This window comes from Vicia villosa, linkage group LG3 (genome assembly GCF_029867415.1).
Source record: "Vicia villosa cultivar HV-30 ecotype Madison, WI linkage group LG3, Vvil1.0, whole genome shotgun sequence".
Taxonomy (NCBI): domain Eukaryota; kingdom Viridiplantae; phylum Streptophyta; class Magnoliopsida; order Fabales; family Fabaceae; genus Vicia; species Vicia villosa.
In genome coordinates, this window is record NC_081182.1 from 66,823,221 (window position 1) to 66,842,044 (window position 18,824).

An 18,824-nucleotide genomic window follows, 5' to 3' on the forward strand; every position below is an offset into this window, starting at 1 on the left:
GATCATCTACAACATGCTTCAATAAACATACAATCAGAAGCCTATGAAGATTTAGAAGATCAAGGACGGCTTGCGTATGATGGTGAGAATAAAATTACTAACGTCAACTATGATCTCTAATCTTATAGGGTGGTGTAAGGATAGTCTAACCTATACTTGTTATGTACCATTCCCACCATGACCGTTTGGGAATTTACAACTGTACTTTAAATTTCCTATTTTACTCTCCAAGAGATCTATCCTTCTCTATAAAGTAAGCCATTGGCAGAATTTGAAATCAACGAATCAGTTCTACAAAACTATACCAAAGCGCTGCACAAATTCTGTTTGAGAAATCTTTGTATAGTTTTGTATTTTAAGCAAGGAGCTTTTATTCGTATCTTGCTTATCAACACTTTTATGTTGTTGTTCTTAAACATTGTGTAATCTTCTTATTAGAAGCATCTTGTAATACGCACTTGTAATCAACTTGGTTGATTGTTTCCTTGGGGGACTAGGTGCTAGTCAGAAGCCCTGAGAATACAACTTTGGCTAATATGCATAAGGATTTTACTTATGCACCATGCTTAAGCCTACATAAGCCATTGGATCATGTTTTTAATCTAGTATTGAGTATTGAATATTGAGTATTGAATGGTGAGTATTGAGTAATAACAATTGATGTCTAGAATTTGATCCAATAATCCAAGGGTCCATAATAATCTATGCATGGTGCATAGATTTTTATCTATGCACGGAAACTGCACCCCTGAGAATACTATAGTTGCAGTCATAGTGGTTTGATGATAAGGATCAGCTGAACTTGTTGAGATTGTCAGCAAGGTTGATCATTAGCTTATTATGGAGGTTTCCTTGAAAAGACTAGGTGCTAGTCAGGAGTCTCAAGAAGGCAATGGTTGCGGTCAATGTGCTTGTCTGTAATAAGTTTGGTTATAGTGGATCAAGTCCTTATTGAGAGGGAGAAATCACCTTGGCGGGTGGGCTGAAGTAGCTTCGTTAAAAGTGAACCAGGATAAAAATAATTGTGTTCATATATTTTTATTCACTTGTTAACCTTGTGTTTTGAGTTACAAAAAGATTATATTTTGTGCAACCCAATTCAAACACCTATTTCTTGTGTTTCTCGCAGCTTCAATTGGAATCAGAGCTCCGGTTCTGGTTCTATACACTTAACCGTGTCAGATAAAGATCCAGTCGAGGTTCAAAAACACTATGGTTGATCCCACTCCACCACCTTCTGCTCCAGTTTCATATGAAAGTTACAATTCTAAACCTCTCATATTTAATGGTGAAAAAGTTGAATATTGGAAAGACAGACTAGAAAGTTTCTTTCTAGGTATTGATTCTGATATTTGGGATATGGTAGTAGAAGGTGTAACACCCTTCTAAACCCCCGCGGAAAATAGAATAATATTCAGAGTAAACATGAAATACAAGGATGTCACAACTTCTTTAACATAAAAATACCATAGTCATTTGTCATGCTACACGAGGAACCACTTAACATAATTACAATTCATGTTCAACACAGCGGACAATAATCCATAACATTGCATATTCATTATCCATGCAAGTTATTCTAAAACGATCATAAAACAACAAGACCGACATAATAATTCGTCTCTAAACTATCGTTCCCCAGTGTTACAATCAGAGCATGACTCGACACGAACTACGGGCTAGCTTACAAGTTATCTTCACCCAATCAAGACGCCGCTACATCCTTAATCTGAAATCATCAAAGTAAGGGTGAGTTTCATTCGAATTAATAAGCATTATGCAATCATAAGCAATAAAATCTCATAGTAATTATCATCCACTCAATCATACATATAATCGGAATTATTACAACAAGCAAGCATCATCCAACAATATTGGCCATCGGCCCACAACTCATCAATTTCATCAAGGATCAAGTCATATTAACAACATCTTCTCAACACATCAATCAAGTAAACACACCAAGGCATAACACTGGATCTCATCCAATCATGTTATCACCAATGCATATGATGCAACTGACACTATGCATGTGGTACCAAAATTCGTGAATCATATCACAGGACTTCTCTCTTTGATACTGCCCTCTAGTCGCTCACACCCCACATGGGCACACGACTACTGCCTCATCGCTCACACCCCACATGGGCACACGATGACTTCCCGCTAATCTCCACACAATGGGAATTAGCCTTCCAATGCAAATGATTTATGAATAATGCACACATGACACATACTTACATCTTCATACATCATCATCATTCCGATGCTTAACATCGCTTAACACCTCTTACCAATAAGGTCACAACAAGTATGTACATGTATAAGCATCATTCAATCATTCACATTCATACATCACATCATCACAATTAACATACACATCATATTAATGTTAATTGCCACCATAGCCAACATATTAATATTAACAACTTATTAATATTCACAATCATCAATCATCATCATCATACATATACAATCATTCACATATGTACACTACATCCTCACAATTAACATACACATCATATTTATGTTAATTGCTACCATAACCAACATATTAATATTAACAATATATTAATATTCACAATCACCAATCATCACCACGATCAAACATCGTTATATCCATCATCATTGCACACAATGTAACAAATTGTCAAAGCAACCCAACAACATAATCACAAAACATATATCATCTACGACATGTTATATACTAACATCACTCAATGGATATCACAATCTCATCACCAACACAAATACATGCATCAATAGTCATATATATAAGCACATATACATATACTATCTTTCAATTCATTAATAATTAAATCGAGTTTAAAAAGTAAAGTTGGCTATTGCCCATTTTATCAATTCATCAGATAAAGCATCTCATTAGCTTCGCAACGCCCAGAACGGCACATAAATCGGATACTCAGATCAAAAGTTATGAGTTTTCAAAGATAAAACATTTTTAGAAAAATGCTGCAGGAACGGGGTTGTCCCTACGTGGGAACCGGTTCCTGGCTGTATCCAAAATCACGTCTCTGATTTTTACTATGGGGAACCGGGTTGTCCCTACATGGGAACCGGTTCCCAGCTGCCCAGAATCCATACTTCTCTGTTTTTACAAGGGGGAACCGGTTCGTCCCACATGGGAACCGGTTCCTACGTACCTGCACAGCCAAATTCACCATTTTGACAGCATTTACCTTATCCCATTCCCCCAATTTCAGGTACATACGAACATAGCACACAAATACCATCAATTTGCACATCATCACATAATTCAGACAAGTTTTATACAAGTATTAACAACATATAACATGAGTATTAACAGAACCATGTAATTCACACAATTTCATCAAAACCTAACAAAATCCCAAACCCGACACGTACGATTGAACTAGACAACAATCCTAATCAATCATACTACCTACAATCACATAAGGAATACTAACCCGAAGAATCCCCCCTTACCTCAGAGTCGAAACTTCGAAGGTTCTCTTCCCCTTTGGCTCCTCTCACTTTCACGTGTTCTCCTTTCTTCAGACTCAGTTCCTGCTTCTGCTTCCTCTTTTTCCCAAATTCCTTATTTTATGAAAAATAAAATAAAATATTATAATGGGCTTGCTTAGTCAACACCCCCTCTTCTGCTAATCACCACTCTAGGCCCAAATGCCAATATCTCATCATTTTCCATATAATTCAACCAAATACCAAAATAATTCTAATTAATAATTTAATTTACGATTAAATTAAACTTAGAAAATATGGGGTGTTACAGAAGGCTACGAACATCCCATAGATGTAAATAGAAATCATCTTGAAGTAAAAGCTATGACTGATCAACAAAAGAAGGATCGTAAGAATCATCATAAGGCAATAACCATCTTGCTGAATGCTATCTCTTACACAGAGTACGATAAGATCTTAAATAAAGACTCAACTAAGTCTATATTTGATTTTCTTAGAATGACTCATGAAGGAAATGATCAAGTCAAGTAAACCAAGGCGCATGCCTTGATACACAAATATGAAGCCTTCAAAATGGAGGACGATGAAACAGTTGAGACGATGTTCTCAAGGTTTCAAACCTTAGTTGTAAGACAGAGAGTTTTCAACAAAGAATATTTAACTTCAGATAATGTGAATAAAATTATCAGAAGCTTGCCATCTAAATGGAGGGTTATGGTAACTGCACTCAAGCTTGCAAAGGATCTAAACAACACTTCTCCAGAGGAACTGGCGAGTTCTTTAAGAAGTCATGATATTGAGCTAGAATAAGATGAACATCAGAAGAAAGGAAAATATATTGCGCTCAAATGTGTCAGAAGTTCTGAGAAGTCAAATCTCTTCAATTCGAAGAGATCAAGGATTCAGAAGAAGATTCTGACAGAATCGAAGATGAGTTATCTCTGCTGTCCAGAAGGGTTAACCATCTCTGGAAGAGAAATCAAGGAAACAAGTTCAGAGGTACTAGAAGGACTGATGGTCGCTTCGAGTCTACTTCTGGCCAAAGGAAGTCTAGTGGCAAAGAAGTCATTTGTTATGAATTCAAAGAGCCAGGACACCTCAAGTACGACTATCCTGAACTACAAAAGGAAAAGCCCAAGAAGAAAGCTCTCAAAAGCAAGAAGAAAGGGCTGATGGCAACTTGAGAAAATTCTGACTCCTCAGAAGATGAGTCTCAAGAAGTACAGGCCAATGTAGCTCTAATGGCTTGCGTAGAGATTTCAGAAGTAGAGGTATCCTTAGAAAGAAAAGCAGGCTCAGAATCAGGAGAAAAAGAGGTAATCTTCAAGGAGGTATTTTATGAATTTTCTCATTTAGAATTATCTACTTCCTCAACTGAAATTCTAGAAAGACATGAGTTACTCAAGATTGAATTCAAGGAACTTAAAAAATCCCATGAATTTGTATCTTATGAAAACAACATGCTCAAGGAAGATCTCCTCATTCTAAATGAATATATTTTCTTTTTAAAAGATGAGAACCCTGGCCTCAAAAGCCCAAGTGCTCTTCCAAAAGCTTCTGAGAGTACTGATGATGTCATTAAGAAATATGTCAAAGCTTTTCAGAAGTTCCTATCTAGAAGCATAGGGAGAAGCTCAATGGCTTCTATGATCTATGGGGTAAGTAGAAATGGGAAAGATAGTATTGGCTATAACTCCTATGACAAATCTAATTCTGATAAGGAAAACAAACCTAATATTCTTCATTCTTATTTTGTCTTTGCACGATCAGTGCCAAAAGACAAAGGAAAAGAAAAAGAGAAATCTGATTCTAGTCCTAAGGCAAAACCTTTGGTTAAACCTTTTTGTTTTAAATCCTGTAAATATGATTATTCTGGTGTTAAATCCAAGATTGTTAAAAACTCTGGGAAGTCTAACGTAAAAGGACCCAAGAAACTATGGGTACCCAAGAAACAAATAATTTATGTTGTAGACATTCTAAGTAGAGAAATTGAGACACCTGTCATTGCTCAGGGACTCTGGCTGCTTGCATCACATGGAGGGAAAAAAGTATATGTTCCAAATCCTGGAACTTAAGCCTGAAACATAATCTTCATGTGTTCCAGCTGGTTCTAAGCATATATAAAAATCACCATATATTGGAGATCTTTGGCCAACGCATACACTTCAACATGAATAAGTTGGGCAGAAATCTAGAGCACTTAAATGGTAATCTCTATTTGTTTCCACAACAACCAGATTTTTCCATTGTCATGATCCCTGTAGTTATCCTCATATCTCCAACTCCCCAATTTACTTCTAATTCTATATGCATTTATTATTTTGACTCTTGTCTTCAATAAAGCAATAATAGGAACTTTAAAATCATATAGTGAGGAGCTGATATCTCTATGTCTTGCCTCCTTACATTATATGTAACAATTATGGGACATGAGAGGGGTCCCCTAATAGTCAGGTTCTAATCTTTAGGGGTTTGAAGCTATTCATGAAAAGCAAGTCTTGAACACTTGGTGTGTTATTTTCCTCCACCATTTTCCTTTTCCCTCTATCTCTTTTACCTGTTGATACCAAAGTTCATGTTTCAGCAGGTTTCTCGTTAGTATCTTGATCTTTAGTTTCCATCCTCCAAGGTATCTTGTTTTCAACTATGGCCTCTAGTTCAGAGATAGTAGGTTCGGGTTTCCATACCTATTCCTTGTTCACTTTCTGTATATGCCCTGCTTCTTTTAAGGTATAATTATGCCCAACCTTCAAACATTATTGGCAACAACTAGGTTTCCATCCATATTCAACTCGTTGCTCCAACCTTCTTCCATTACGTTCCTAAATCCATATATGGTCTCTGGTTTTCTGTGTTATATCAAATTTCATAAGAATTCGAGCATAAGAATCAATTTCTTTGTTGTGCATTCATTAGTTATAATAGGTTACCTACAACACTAGCTGTTTTTGAAATGATTTTCTCTCCCCATAGGTGCAGTGGTAATTGTGGTAGTGTAATCCATAGAGGGACAACACACAGGAGATCCCCTCTAATTTCAAATTCAGCAGCCCAATTTCTAAGAAATAGGGGAACTCCATAAATGAAGTAAGGCCTCTGGATCATCACTCTATCCCTATCCTCAGTAGACTTAAATCTAACTATGAAGTAGCCAGTTTCATTATAGTAGAGATCAGGTAGTGAAACAAAATTATATACCTTCTCCATGAATTTTTTAACATCATTCATGGATAGAGTCTCTCCAAGCGCGAAGAGGATCAAAGCAGGTTCCCAGTAGTGCAATTCATCTTCAACATATGTCTCCTCAATTGTAACTTCAACTTCTCCATTAACCACTTTTGGACCAACAAATTTCACAACCATGCCTCTGTTGAGATCTCTATTACCTTGAATTACATTCACCCATGGCTTTTCCTTTGTTTCCACCTTATTTCCCGCAGCCAAGTTCTCCTAATTATCCCCTATTTTTGGAGATGAAACCCTAGTCGGAGTTGTAATCTTCATCACCTTAGGGCTTTTGCTTGGAGTAATAGTGTCATTTGCGTCATGGCAATCATTTTCGATTACCTTTGACGTATCCACCATCATCTCTATCAGAATAAGATGTCGATTATCATTTTCCTCTAACATGTTTTTGCCTCCTCGCTCTGGTTTTACCACCGCCTGAGTAATAATCATCCTCTCCACAGTCTTCTGGTGTGTCGCTGCCTGTTTCTTCGGCCGACCGACATCCCTCTTGCCCATGTTAAGGGGTACAATGAAAGTCACACCGGAATCGCCTCAGAGAAGAGAATGGAAGTCATTAATCACCCGATTTTCTCAACAATTAAAATCTTTGCTGCAAATATGGGGTAAGGATCCTCTCTATTTTCTATAAGAAATTGAGAACTTCATTATTATAGTTTTATGTGTATAAAATCAAATAAATATTAATTATATGTCACATATCTTAGATATGCATGTTTTTTACACACAAAACTAGGGATGTCAGTTTGCATCTGTTAATGGGGATCCCTGTGGGGATTATCTGATCGGAGCATCGAAATTGGGGATTTTTCTCCCGCGGGGATGGAATGGAGGGAAAAGTTCCCATGATGACACTTTAGGGCGGGGATTGAGAAAGTATCATCCGCCTCGTGGATTTCCCGACTCTGCCCATATTATTTAACTTTTAACTTTTATATATTATATAATATATATAATATATATAATTATATGATTTTACATAAAAAATATTAATATATTAGAAAATGAAGAGTCATTAATTGATCATTTTATTTTTATATTTTATTGTGTAATATATGGTTTCACTACCCAAGTACTCAGCTCTAAAAAATGCACCAAATACATAGAATGTACACACCGTCTACTCCTTTTCTTTTCTCAACTATCTTTGTCTCCTCCATTCACCATCTCCTCTGTTCTCATCATCATCACAACAACCACTCTCCTTTGTTCATTGTGCTTATGGTAATTACTCTTCAAATTCAATTTACTTCCATTAGTAACATGTTTTTCATTCAATTAGTAAATTAGTAGTTATGGATTTGTCACACACACATAATCAACCACTTGCGTTGGACAATAGCGGTACTGTGGTAGTAAATTAGCGGAAGCATGGTAGCAACACGTTCTATTAATATTTATTATTTTTTTACTAAAAAAATATTAGCAACAGCTAGGGATGACAATTTGGCCCATCTCCTGTGGGTATCCACAAAAATACCCACATCAGGTAGGATAAAAACCCGCAAAAATGGGTACGGACACGATTAACTACATATTAAAATATACGAAATAGGTGCGTGCTACATATTTCATTAACGTCATTTATATTATTATATAAAAAATGCATGTTTCTAAGTTTTTTTAAAAATATATCGCTATTAAATCATTACACATTTTAATAAAAGTGTTTATTTGTTTCTTAACTCAATAATAACAAGCATATTTTTTTTAATATTGTTAAAAAGACTAAAATTATATGATATTTTGTAATTAAATGATTTAATTTTACTGTAAATGTGAGTAAACGGGTACGAGTATGAACAATGAGGTACCCATAGGGTACAAGTACATGTATGAATATTGATACCCACGTGGGTTTGGACTCGGATGTGAGGATTTTTTTAAACTGCGGGTAAGAGCAAGTGCTTTTGCTTTTTTTTTTATTGATGCAATATGTAATTGTATTTAAAAAAAAGAAAGATGCAAAATATATGTGTTTGATCGAAAAGTATAAAAAAAATTTAAGATTCGATCTCCATAGATCCCCGTGGATATCTGTGGGGATGAGACTGGGAGAATATTCCCCGTGGCGGAGATTAGGAATAAATTTGAGGGCGGGGTGGAGAACGGAGAAGTATCCTGATAGGAAGATTTTCCTACCAAGATCTATTGAACTAGGGTTTCTAAAATAAAAGGAGAAGAACAATAAAATTTACTAAATAAAATAAAGGAAACTAAAAGACTTTTTCATTTCATTTCCTACTCTTCAAAGTCTCAAGGGATTACATATATAGTACTCATAGTGATAACAATAGTGGGTAGTAAAATAAAGGCCCAATAACTAAAAGACCAACTAAATAATATCTAAGACAAGCCCAACTAACATAAATTATTTTAAATAACTTAAACTCAAGGTTGTAATAATAAAGCCTGCTAATAAGTTTTTTTTCCTCCTGGATCCCACTGTTTGAAAGAAGAAATAGTTAACATATTCATATTCAGTTGTCCACCGAAATCCCACTCTTGATGGCTTTGGATTCTATAAAACAACACAAATTGCTTTTCCTTTGTTGCAACTTAGATTTCCTCAACATTCTCAGCATTAGCGACGTGAGGAACATGTAATGATTGCCCATGCTCTAAAATAGCATCAGTATGCATGGAGGATAGTAGACAAATCAACACAACTCCAAGTCTAGAACCATATATATAGATAATTCCAACCAAATAAAGAAAACTTAACATATTAGCAATTTCAGCTTGTGTTATAATATGCAAGTGAACGGTGGTAGTTGAAAATTGCACATGAAGGACTTCATCAATAGTCTCACTCCCATGTAGAAATAGAATTTCACATTTCCTTGGAAAAGTGCAGCTATAGAAGGACATCAAAAAATTATTTTGTAAACTCGTGACAAGCTTGTTCTCATTCCAAAATTGTGCAATTCTCATGAAGTTGTTCTCATATGGTGAGAAAAAAATACCCATGGCTATTGACACCACTAATAACAATGCTATGTTCTGAATTAAAGCTCAATTTCTTGAAGGAATAAGCAAAGTGTGATTTAATTGACACATTGAGTTGAAACAAATGGAGGTTACTGCATTCTTTTTCGGTTGATAACAATATAGATAGAATAACATGAGATGTCCCAGTAGCCAAAATGGTTGAGCATACCTTAACTACAACAAGAATTCTTCTATTCATATTCGACTGGAGGAAGATAGCTAAAGAATTCACTGTCACTGCAATAAAATGATAAAGCTGCAAGATATGTTTAATAGAAATTAGCTTCATTAACAGATAATCATTAGCAAAGGGACCTTGTAACATATCATCCCATTCTACTGACTTTGCACCATTAGTTGTGACCATTTTAAGAATAGTTTTGGCAGACAGTGTTGTTGGATCCGTAGTTCCATTGGCGAAAACTTCACGTCCTTTGTTAATTAGAGATGCAGGGTACATTTCTTCAACAATGCTCATGCGATTGTTAGATGGAGCCCCATCCATTCCCAAGGAGACGCAGATGCCAGCACCAAGCATCTCCCTTACAGGTGCAAATCCAAGAAATCTCATAGAAGCAGCTGGACAGTGAGACACTTTGACCCCTTCCCTTGAAAGAAGATATATCTCATTATCATCCACCCAAACTGAGTGAGCTTCTAACAAATTATTTTGAAGGAAGTCGATCTTGTCCAAGTATGTAACAGTTCCATGATTAACTTTGTGAACATCCACAACTAGTTCATTCTCATAAGGTATTTTTGCAACATGCATACGTATCTCGGTGTTGAGTTGTGCAGCAGCATCTCGTGTTTGAAGAAGCAAGTTCTTTGTAGAGTTCATGATTTGTCTGATTCCAAACCAGGTTCTAATGCAACCTTGAGCAATATTATTGAATTTGTGATAATTATCCTTTTGAGATTGAATACAATCCTGAGTAGTACGAGCGGCCCTAGAAGAAGGCAAACCGTGACCAAAATCCATTGTTGACTGAGTCAAACAAGCACTCAAGCCAAGTAATTGAACAACCTTGGCCATTCTAGAAACATTTTGACCACCAGCTTCAACAAAACAGGTAACATCGGAAGCAATTCTTGTTTGAGGTGACACTGAAGGTTTGGTTGCAGAACATTGATGTAGGTCTAATTCAAAAAAGAACAGTATCATATTTCTGTAGTCTTGACTCAATGTGCTATGAGGAACAATTCTTTCCGACTTGTGTGGGCTATTCATAAACTTAATTTTCTTAGTCGCAAGTGGTCCTGGATCGTAGGTCATGGAAATGATGCGCAACACCTCTGCAGCGAAGAATCTGGTAGCGTCTCGTTTCGGCATTTCATCAAACAGATGGTGAGTTGGTTCAAGTCGCAACAACGATACTGGTACCGTGATTGAATCAGGTGGCTCTGGCAATTGAGACGGCCCTGATTGAATCGATTCAGCACCATCATCTCCATCAAGCACCGAAGCCCGACTTCCAATGACAACGGTCAAAACATCAAGATCATCCTTAAGAGCTTCTTTCCTTGTCTGTTCAGCTTGATGGGCAACTAAAATATCTTTCTTTTCATGCTTTTTCAACTCCTGTTCCTCAATAGACACCTCAAGTGGTTTCACATCAGGTCTATGCTTTTGCTCTAACTCCTGTTCGGATTCATCATCAGACCGTGGTCGGGTTGCATCCTGGGATTTTAGTGCCGTCTTTGAAAAGCTTCGATCTGGAGGTTTGGGTAGGATTGAAAATTCGGAATCATCCCGAAATGCATTTACCTTGAAGGGATCCTTGGCCACGAACGTTGATGAAGAATCAAGGGCTGATGCGACTTGAGTTGTGTGATCGAAACTTGATGGTTTCTCCGGTGGTGTGTTCTCTTCCAGGGACGCTATGTCTTCATCCTCTTTTGCCATCAGATTTGTTTGCGACACCTGTTTTGTGTACAAAGATGATGCTTCTTCTACATCCTCCTCAACAGGTTCTGAAATTGGATCTATAGACTCTGTTGATTCCTGTATTGGTTCCTTTTCTTCCTCATATGAAATTGGTAAAATGGGTCTCCACTCCGGCTTGAAACGCCATAATAGTGCTGTTGTAAATGTGTCCCAATTATATCTCGGATGAACACGACACCACCATATCCACCATGTGAAAGCAGAACCTCTCAATGCTCCAACAGCTTTTAAAACCTTCAATGATTTGGGTGTTTCGTGCTCCTTGAAAAATTTCTCCAAACATAGAATCCACCAATAGGCATCTTCTTCTCCATCAAACAATAAAATCGGCATGATTTTAAGCAGAAGTGAGATCGAAAATGAAAGCACCAATTGATAGGAAGATTTTCCTACCAAAATCTATTGAACTAGGGTTTCTAAAATAAAAGGAGAAGAACAATAAAATTTACTAAATAAAATAAAGGAAACTAAAAGACTTTTTCATTTCATTTCCTACTCTTCAAAGTCTCAAGGGATTACATATATAGTACTCATAGTGATAACAATAGTGGGTAGTAAAATAAAGGCCCAATAACTAAAAGACCAACTAAATAATATCTAAGACAAGCCCAACTAACATAAATTATTTTAAATAACTTAAACTCAAGGTTGTAATAATAAAGTCTGCTAATAAGTTTTTTTTCCTCCTGGATCCCACTGTTTGAAAGAAGAAATAGTTAACATATTCATATTCAGTTGTCCACCGAAATCCCACTCTTGATGGCTTTGGATTCTATAAAACAACACAAATTGCTTTTCCTTTGTTGCAACTTAGATTTCCTCAACATTCTCAGCATTAGCGACGTGAGGAACATGTAATGATTGCCCATGCTCTAAAATAGCATCAGTATGCATGGAGGATAGTAGACAAATCAACACAACTCCAAGTCTAGAACCATATATATAGATAATTCCAACCAAATAAAGAAAACTTAACATATTAGCAATTTCAGCTTGTGTTATAATATGCAAGTGAACGGTGGTAGTTGAAAATTGCACATGAAGGACTTCATCAATAGTCTCACTCCCATGTAGAAATAGAATTTCACATTTCCTTGGAAAAGTGCAGCTATAGAAGGACATCAAAAAATTATTTTGTAAACTCGTGACAAGCTTGTTCTCATTCCAAAATTGTGCAATTCTCATGAAGTTGTTCTCATATGGTGAGAAAAAAATACCCATGGCTATTGACACCACTAATAACAATGCTATGTTCTGAATTAAAGCTCAATTTCTTGAAGGAATAAGCAAAGTGTGATTTAATTGACACATTGAGTTGAAACAAATGGAGGTTACTGCATTCTTTTTCGGTTGATAACAATATAGATAGAATAACATGAGATGTCCCAGTAGCCAAAATGGTTGAGCATACCTTAACTACAACAAGAATTCTTCTATTCATATTCGACTGGAGGAAGATAGCTAAAGAATTCACTGTCACTGCAATAAAATGATAAAGCTGCAAGATATGTTTAATAGAAATTAGCTTCATTAACAGATAATCATTAGCAAAGGGACCTTGTAACATATCATCCCATTCTACTGACTTTGCACCATTAGTTGTGACCATTTTAAGAATAGTTTTGGCAGACAGTGTTGTTGGATCCGTAGTTCCATTGGCGAAAACTTCCCGTCCTTTGTTAATTAGAGATGCAGGGTACATTTCTTCAACAATGCTCATGCGATTGTTAGATGGAGCCCCATCCATTCCCAAGGAGACGCAGATGCCAGCACCAAGCATCTCCCTTACAGGTGCAAATCCAAGAAATCTCATAGAAGCAGCTGGACAGTGAGACACTTTGACCCCTTCCCTTGAAAGAAGATATATCTCATTATCATCCACCCAAACTGAGTGAGCTTCTAACAAATTATTTTGAAGGAAGTCGATCTTGTCCAAGTATGTAACAGTTCCATGATTAACTTTGTGAACATCCACAACTAGTTCATTCTCATAAGGTATTTTTGCAACATGCATACGTATCTCGGTGTTGAGTTGTGCAGCAGCATCTCGTGTTTGAAGAAGCAAGTTCTTTGTAGAGTTCATGATTTGTCTGATTCCAAACCAGGTTCTAATGCAACCTTGAGCAATATTATTGAATTTGTGATAATTATCCTTTTGAGATTGAATACAATCCTGAGTAGTACGAGCGGCCCTAGAAGAAGGCAAACCGTGACCAAAATCCATTGTTGACTGAGTCAAACAAGCACTCAAGCCAAGTAATTGAACAACCTTGGCCATTCTAGAAACATTTTGACCACCAGCTTCAACAAAACAGGTAACATCGGAAGCAATTCTTGTTTGAGGTGACACTGAAGGTTTGGTTGCAGAACATTGATGTAGGTCTAATTCAAAAAAGAACAGTATCATATTTCTGTAGTCTTGACTCAATGTGCTATGAGGAACAATTCTTTCCGACTTGTGTGGGCTATTCATAAACTTAATTTTCTTAGTCGCAAGTGGTCCTGGATCGTAGGTCATGGAAATGATGCGCAACACCTCTGCAGCGAAGAATCTGGTAGCGTCTCGTTTCGGCATTTCATCAAACAGATGGTGAGTTGGTTCAAGTCGCAACAACGATACTGGTACCGTGATTGAATCAGGTGGCTCTGGCAATTGAGACGGCCCTGATTGAATCGATTCAGCACCATCATCTCCATCAAGCACCGAAGCCCGACTTCCAATGACAACGGTCAAAACATCAAGATCATCCTTAAGAGCTTCTTTCCTTGTCTGTTCAGCTTGATGGGCAACTAAAATATCTTTCTTTTCATGCTTTTTCAACTCCTGTTCCTCAATAGACACCTCAAGTGGTTTCACATCAGGTCTATGCTTTTGCTCTAACTCCTGTTCGGATTCATCATCAGACCGTGGTCGGGTTGCATCCTGGGATTTTAGTGCCGTCTTTGAAAAGCTTCGATCTGGAGGTTTGGGTAGGATTGAAAATTCGGAATCATCCCGAAATGCATTTACCTTGAAGGGATCCTTGGCCACGAACGTTGATGAAGAATCAAGGGCTGATGCGACTTGAGTTGTGTGATCGAAACTTGATGGTTTCTCCGGTGGTGTGTTCTCTTCCAGGGACGCTATGTCTTCATCCTCTTTTGCCATCAGATTTGTTTGCGACACCTGTTTTGTGTACAAAGATGATGCTTCTTCTACATCCTCCTCAACAGGTTCTGAAATTGGATCTATAGACTCTGTTGATTCCTGTATTGGTTCCTTTTCTTCCTCATATGAAATTGGTAAAATGGGTCTCCACTCCGGCTTGAAACGCCATAATAGTGCTGTTGTAAATGTGTCCCAATTATATCTCGGATGAACACGACACCACCATATCCACCATGTGAAAGCAGAACCTCTCAATGCTCCAACAGCTTTTAAAACCTTCAATGATTTGGGTGTTTCGTGCTCCTTGAAAAATTTCTCCAAACATAGAATCCACCAATAGGCATCTTCTTCTCCATCAAACAATAAAATCGGCATGATTTTAAGCAGAAGTGAGATCGAAAATGAAAGCACCAATTGATAGGAAGATTTTCCTACCAAAATCTATTGAACTAGGGTTTCTAAAATAAAAGGAGAAGAACAATAAAATTTACTAAATAAAATAAAGGAAACTAAAAGACTTTTTCATTTCATTTCCTACTCTTCAAAGTCTCAAGGGATTACATATATAGTACTCATAGTGATAACAATAGTGGGTAGTAAAATAAAGGCCCAATAACTAAAAGACCAACTAAATAATATCTAAGACAAGCCCAACTAACATAAATTATTTTAAATAACTTAAACTCAATTTCATACTCTATCATATCCTCCAAATATTTTTTTTCCCGTTGACATCCCTACGCAAAATTACTATAATAAATGAAGAAAAAAAAAAACTATCTTAACCCACAAACTAGACTACATTTTTTCCATCCACAATAACTCGAGTAGTTTGAGCTTTACTTGAAGTAATTAAAGGACTAGTTAATGTTTGTAAAAAAAAAAAAATTGCTCAAAAAAATCATTGATAAAAGGCTCACGAATGTGTTAACGAAAAGGCCATTTAGTAGCGTGACACAATGACCATTTCAAAATGCCGGCAGCTTCTAAAACTCCTATCATAATTTTCTGCCCTTTGGCTCATTTCCACAGTTCCTCATTCATGTCAATGCCATTCACAAATCACAACATTTTTTATTGCAAACCATTGCATCATCCATTTGGGTACAATGGCTTTATGTTAACATTGACCTTCATTCATCACTTAATATTATACTCATTATTAATAAAATCATTACTCTTTCGAATTCAGTTTTAGTCATCTATTTTTCATTTCACTATTATCAAACTCACCAACATAGAGAGATTCACTTCACTTCTAGCTCAAGAACAAAACAACAATGCAAAAAATGAGTCTAAACCTCGTCTGGTTCTGGACAGTACTCACCTTTCTGTTTCTGTTTTTGCTTATGACCAATTCAGAATCAGAACATGTCAGACAAGCCCTTGTCACCTTCATGCATAAACTCGAACCACCTCATCAGAATTCCATATCGGGTTGGAACCTCACATCAGATCCTTGCACTCATAACTGGCACGGAGTAACTTGCTACACAAGCAACCAGTACATTAAGAGCATAGTTCTTGAAAACCTCAACTTCACTGGTGTTCTAGACGCGACTTCTCTTTGCATTGCTAGCAATCTTCAATTCCTCAGCCTCAACAACAATTACTTACACGGTTTTATGTCAGAGGATATAAGAAACTGCAAGTTCTTGACGCACTTGCTTCTTAGTGGTAACAAATTCTTTGGCAATCTTCCTCTTGCCATTCCTCAACTACGGAACCTGAAGCGCCTTCATGTTTCGGACAATCACTTCACCGGAAACCTTCCGAATATGGTTAATGTTACAAGCTTGATATCCTTTCTAGCTCAAAACAATGCCTTCACTGGTCAGATTCCTGATTTTGATTTCTCAAATTTTGAAGCTTTTAATGTCTCTAACAACAATTTACGCGGTCCTATTCCTGATGTTGAAGGCATTTTTAAAGCAAATAGTTTTTATGGTAATCCTAATTTATGTGGAAAACCAATTTCAAACTCTTCATGTCCACCACCACCTTTTCGTCGTCCTCCTCCAATTGTTAAGAAAGACAGAAATAAAAATGCATTTATCGATGATTTGCTAATCTATTCAGGTTATATAGCTCTTGGTTTAATTTTCATTATTTTCTTGATCTTCAAGTTGTTAAAAAAATGCAAGACCAAAGATAAAGAAAAAGTATTAAATCATGTTGAAAAGAAGGAAATGTCACAGGACCCTAGTTTTGTTGTTGGTGGTGAAAAGCTTAGTGAGATATTAAATTCCAATGGATCGAAGAGTTGGTTTAATGGCCTCGGGATAAAATCGGAGTATTCTATGACATCCATGGAAAGTGGAGTGACTACATCAGGTCTTGTTCTTCTTTCAAGTAGAAAGCTTAGAGGTTTACAATTTGAGGATTTGTTAAGTGCTCCTGCCGAATTGATTAGGCGAGGAAAACACGGAAGCCTATACAAGGTTATGCTAGATTATGGAGTACTTTTAGCTGTTAAGAGGATCAAGGATTGGGGAATTTCAAAGCATGAGTTTGAGAGAAGGATGAACTTGATAGCTCAAGTGAAGCATCCTCTTGTAATGTCACCGGTCGCGTACTATTGCTCTCAGCAAGAGAAGCTTCTGGCTTATGAATATCTTCCAAATGGTAGCCTCTTCATGTTGCTCTATGGTAAGTTGCTCTATCTATAAGCCACTTAGTTAAAATTTTGGCCTAAATATGCATGCTTGAATTGAAATTTAGCCTCAACAAATAATTGTAACTGAATATTCGAATTCGCCTTTGATTACTTCAGGATCTCACAGTGGACACTCTCTTGACTGGAGGAGCAGACTAGATGTTGCTGTAAAGATAGCGGAATCTTTGGCCTATATGCATGCGGAGCTTGGTGATAGTGGAATAGCACATGGTAACTTAAAATCAAGTAACATTCTGTTTGACAAGAATATGAATCCGCAAATAAGCGAATATGGACTAATGATGGCTGAAAACCGAGGAGTTATTTCCCATAGAAAAAGCCTCGGAAACAGAAATATGTCTCCAGCAGCCACCTTCAGAGCTGATATATATGCATTTGGAGTCATACTTCTCGAACTCCTGACGGGGAAAGTAGTTAAAAATGATGGATTTGATTTGGTTAAATGGGTGAATTCGGTGATCAGTGAGGAATGGACGGCAGAAGTTTTTGACAGGTCCTTAATCTCACAAGGTGCTTCTGAAGAGAGGATGGTGAACTTGTTGCAGGTGGCACTGAAATGCATAAATCCTTCTCCAAATGATAGGCTAAGTATGAGTCAAGTGGCAGTCATCACAAACGCGTTGAAAGACGAAGACGACAAATCCATATCTTTTGACACATGATTGAGAGTTTAATCATCGTATCATGGTTTATTAGTATTAGGTTTCTACAGTTTAAACATGAATAATGCCGCCATAAATTGTTGAGTAAGTATCAAACGAATTGAGGAAATTATAGCGCTTAAGCAGAAAGGAGCAGTTTATAAGAATTAAGAGCAGGATTAGTTCTGTAATAAGAATTTTCAATCCACATTACAAATCCAAGTTTAATTTCTATTTTAAAGTCCATTTGAATAACCAATATTTTCATTCAAGAGTTGAAAAGAATGATACAAACATTGAAGTTAATATTTTCCCAAGCATAAAGGATGCCCAAATAGCGAATGGTTCTTGTATGAAATCAAGACCTTTATATAAATTAGATTTACCTAATGTATTGCTTATTTTGAAGGATGGGAGGCAAAGTGATCTAAAATAAAGACCTTTCTATAAAACTAGTAATAAACCCGTGCTTTCGCACGGATTCTCGTATGGGACGCGCATTTGTTTTAGATATATATTTTTTAATAGAAAAATGTCTGATATCCATAAAAAAAATGTATAGAAAAATGTCTGGTACCCGTAAAAAAATAATAATTAAATGATAGAAAAATGACTGGTACCATTGAAAAAAATTGAATGAAAAATAATAATTAAATGATAAAAAAATGACTGGTATCATTGAAAAAAATTGAATGTATAGAAAAATAT

The 18,824-nt window shown here is 36.5% G+C and overlaps 1 protein-coding gene across 1 annotated transcript; it reads left to right on the top strand.

Moving 5' to 3' along the window:
• Positions 1–15,984: 15,984 nt before the first annotated feature.
• Positions 15,985–18,548, top strand: LOC131656014 (probable inactive receptor kinase At2g26730). Its single transcript, XM_058925798.1, has 2 exons — positions 15,985–17,447; positions 17,572–18,548. Exons 1-2 carry the CDS (start codon positions 16,079–16,081, stop codon positions 18,135–18,137), a joined length of 1,935 nt encoding a protein of 644 aa, XP_058781781.1. The 5' UTR covers positions 15,985–16,078; the 3' UTR covers positions 18,138–18,548.
• The last annotated feature ends 276 nt before the right edge of the window (positions 18,549–18,824 follow it).

Coding starts and splice junctions, on each gene's coding strand:
- LOC131656014 (XM_058925798.1), top strand. CDS start 16,079: ATGCAAAAAATGAGTCTAAACCTCGTCTGGTTCTGGACAGTACTCACC. Junction 17,448..17,571: donor CCTCTTCATGTTGCTCTATG/GTAAGTTGCTCT, acceptor TGATTACTTCAG/GATCTCACAGTGGACACTCT.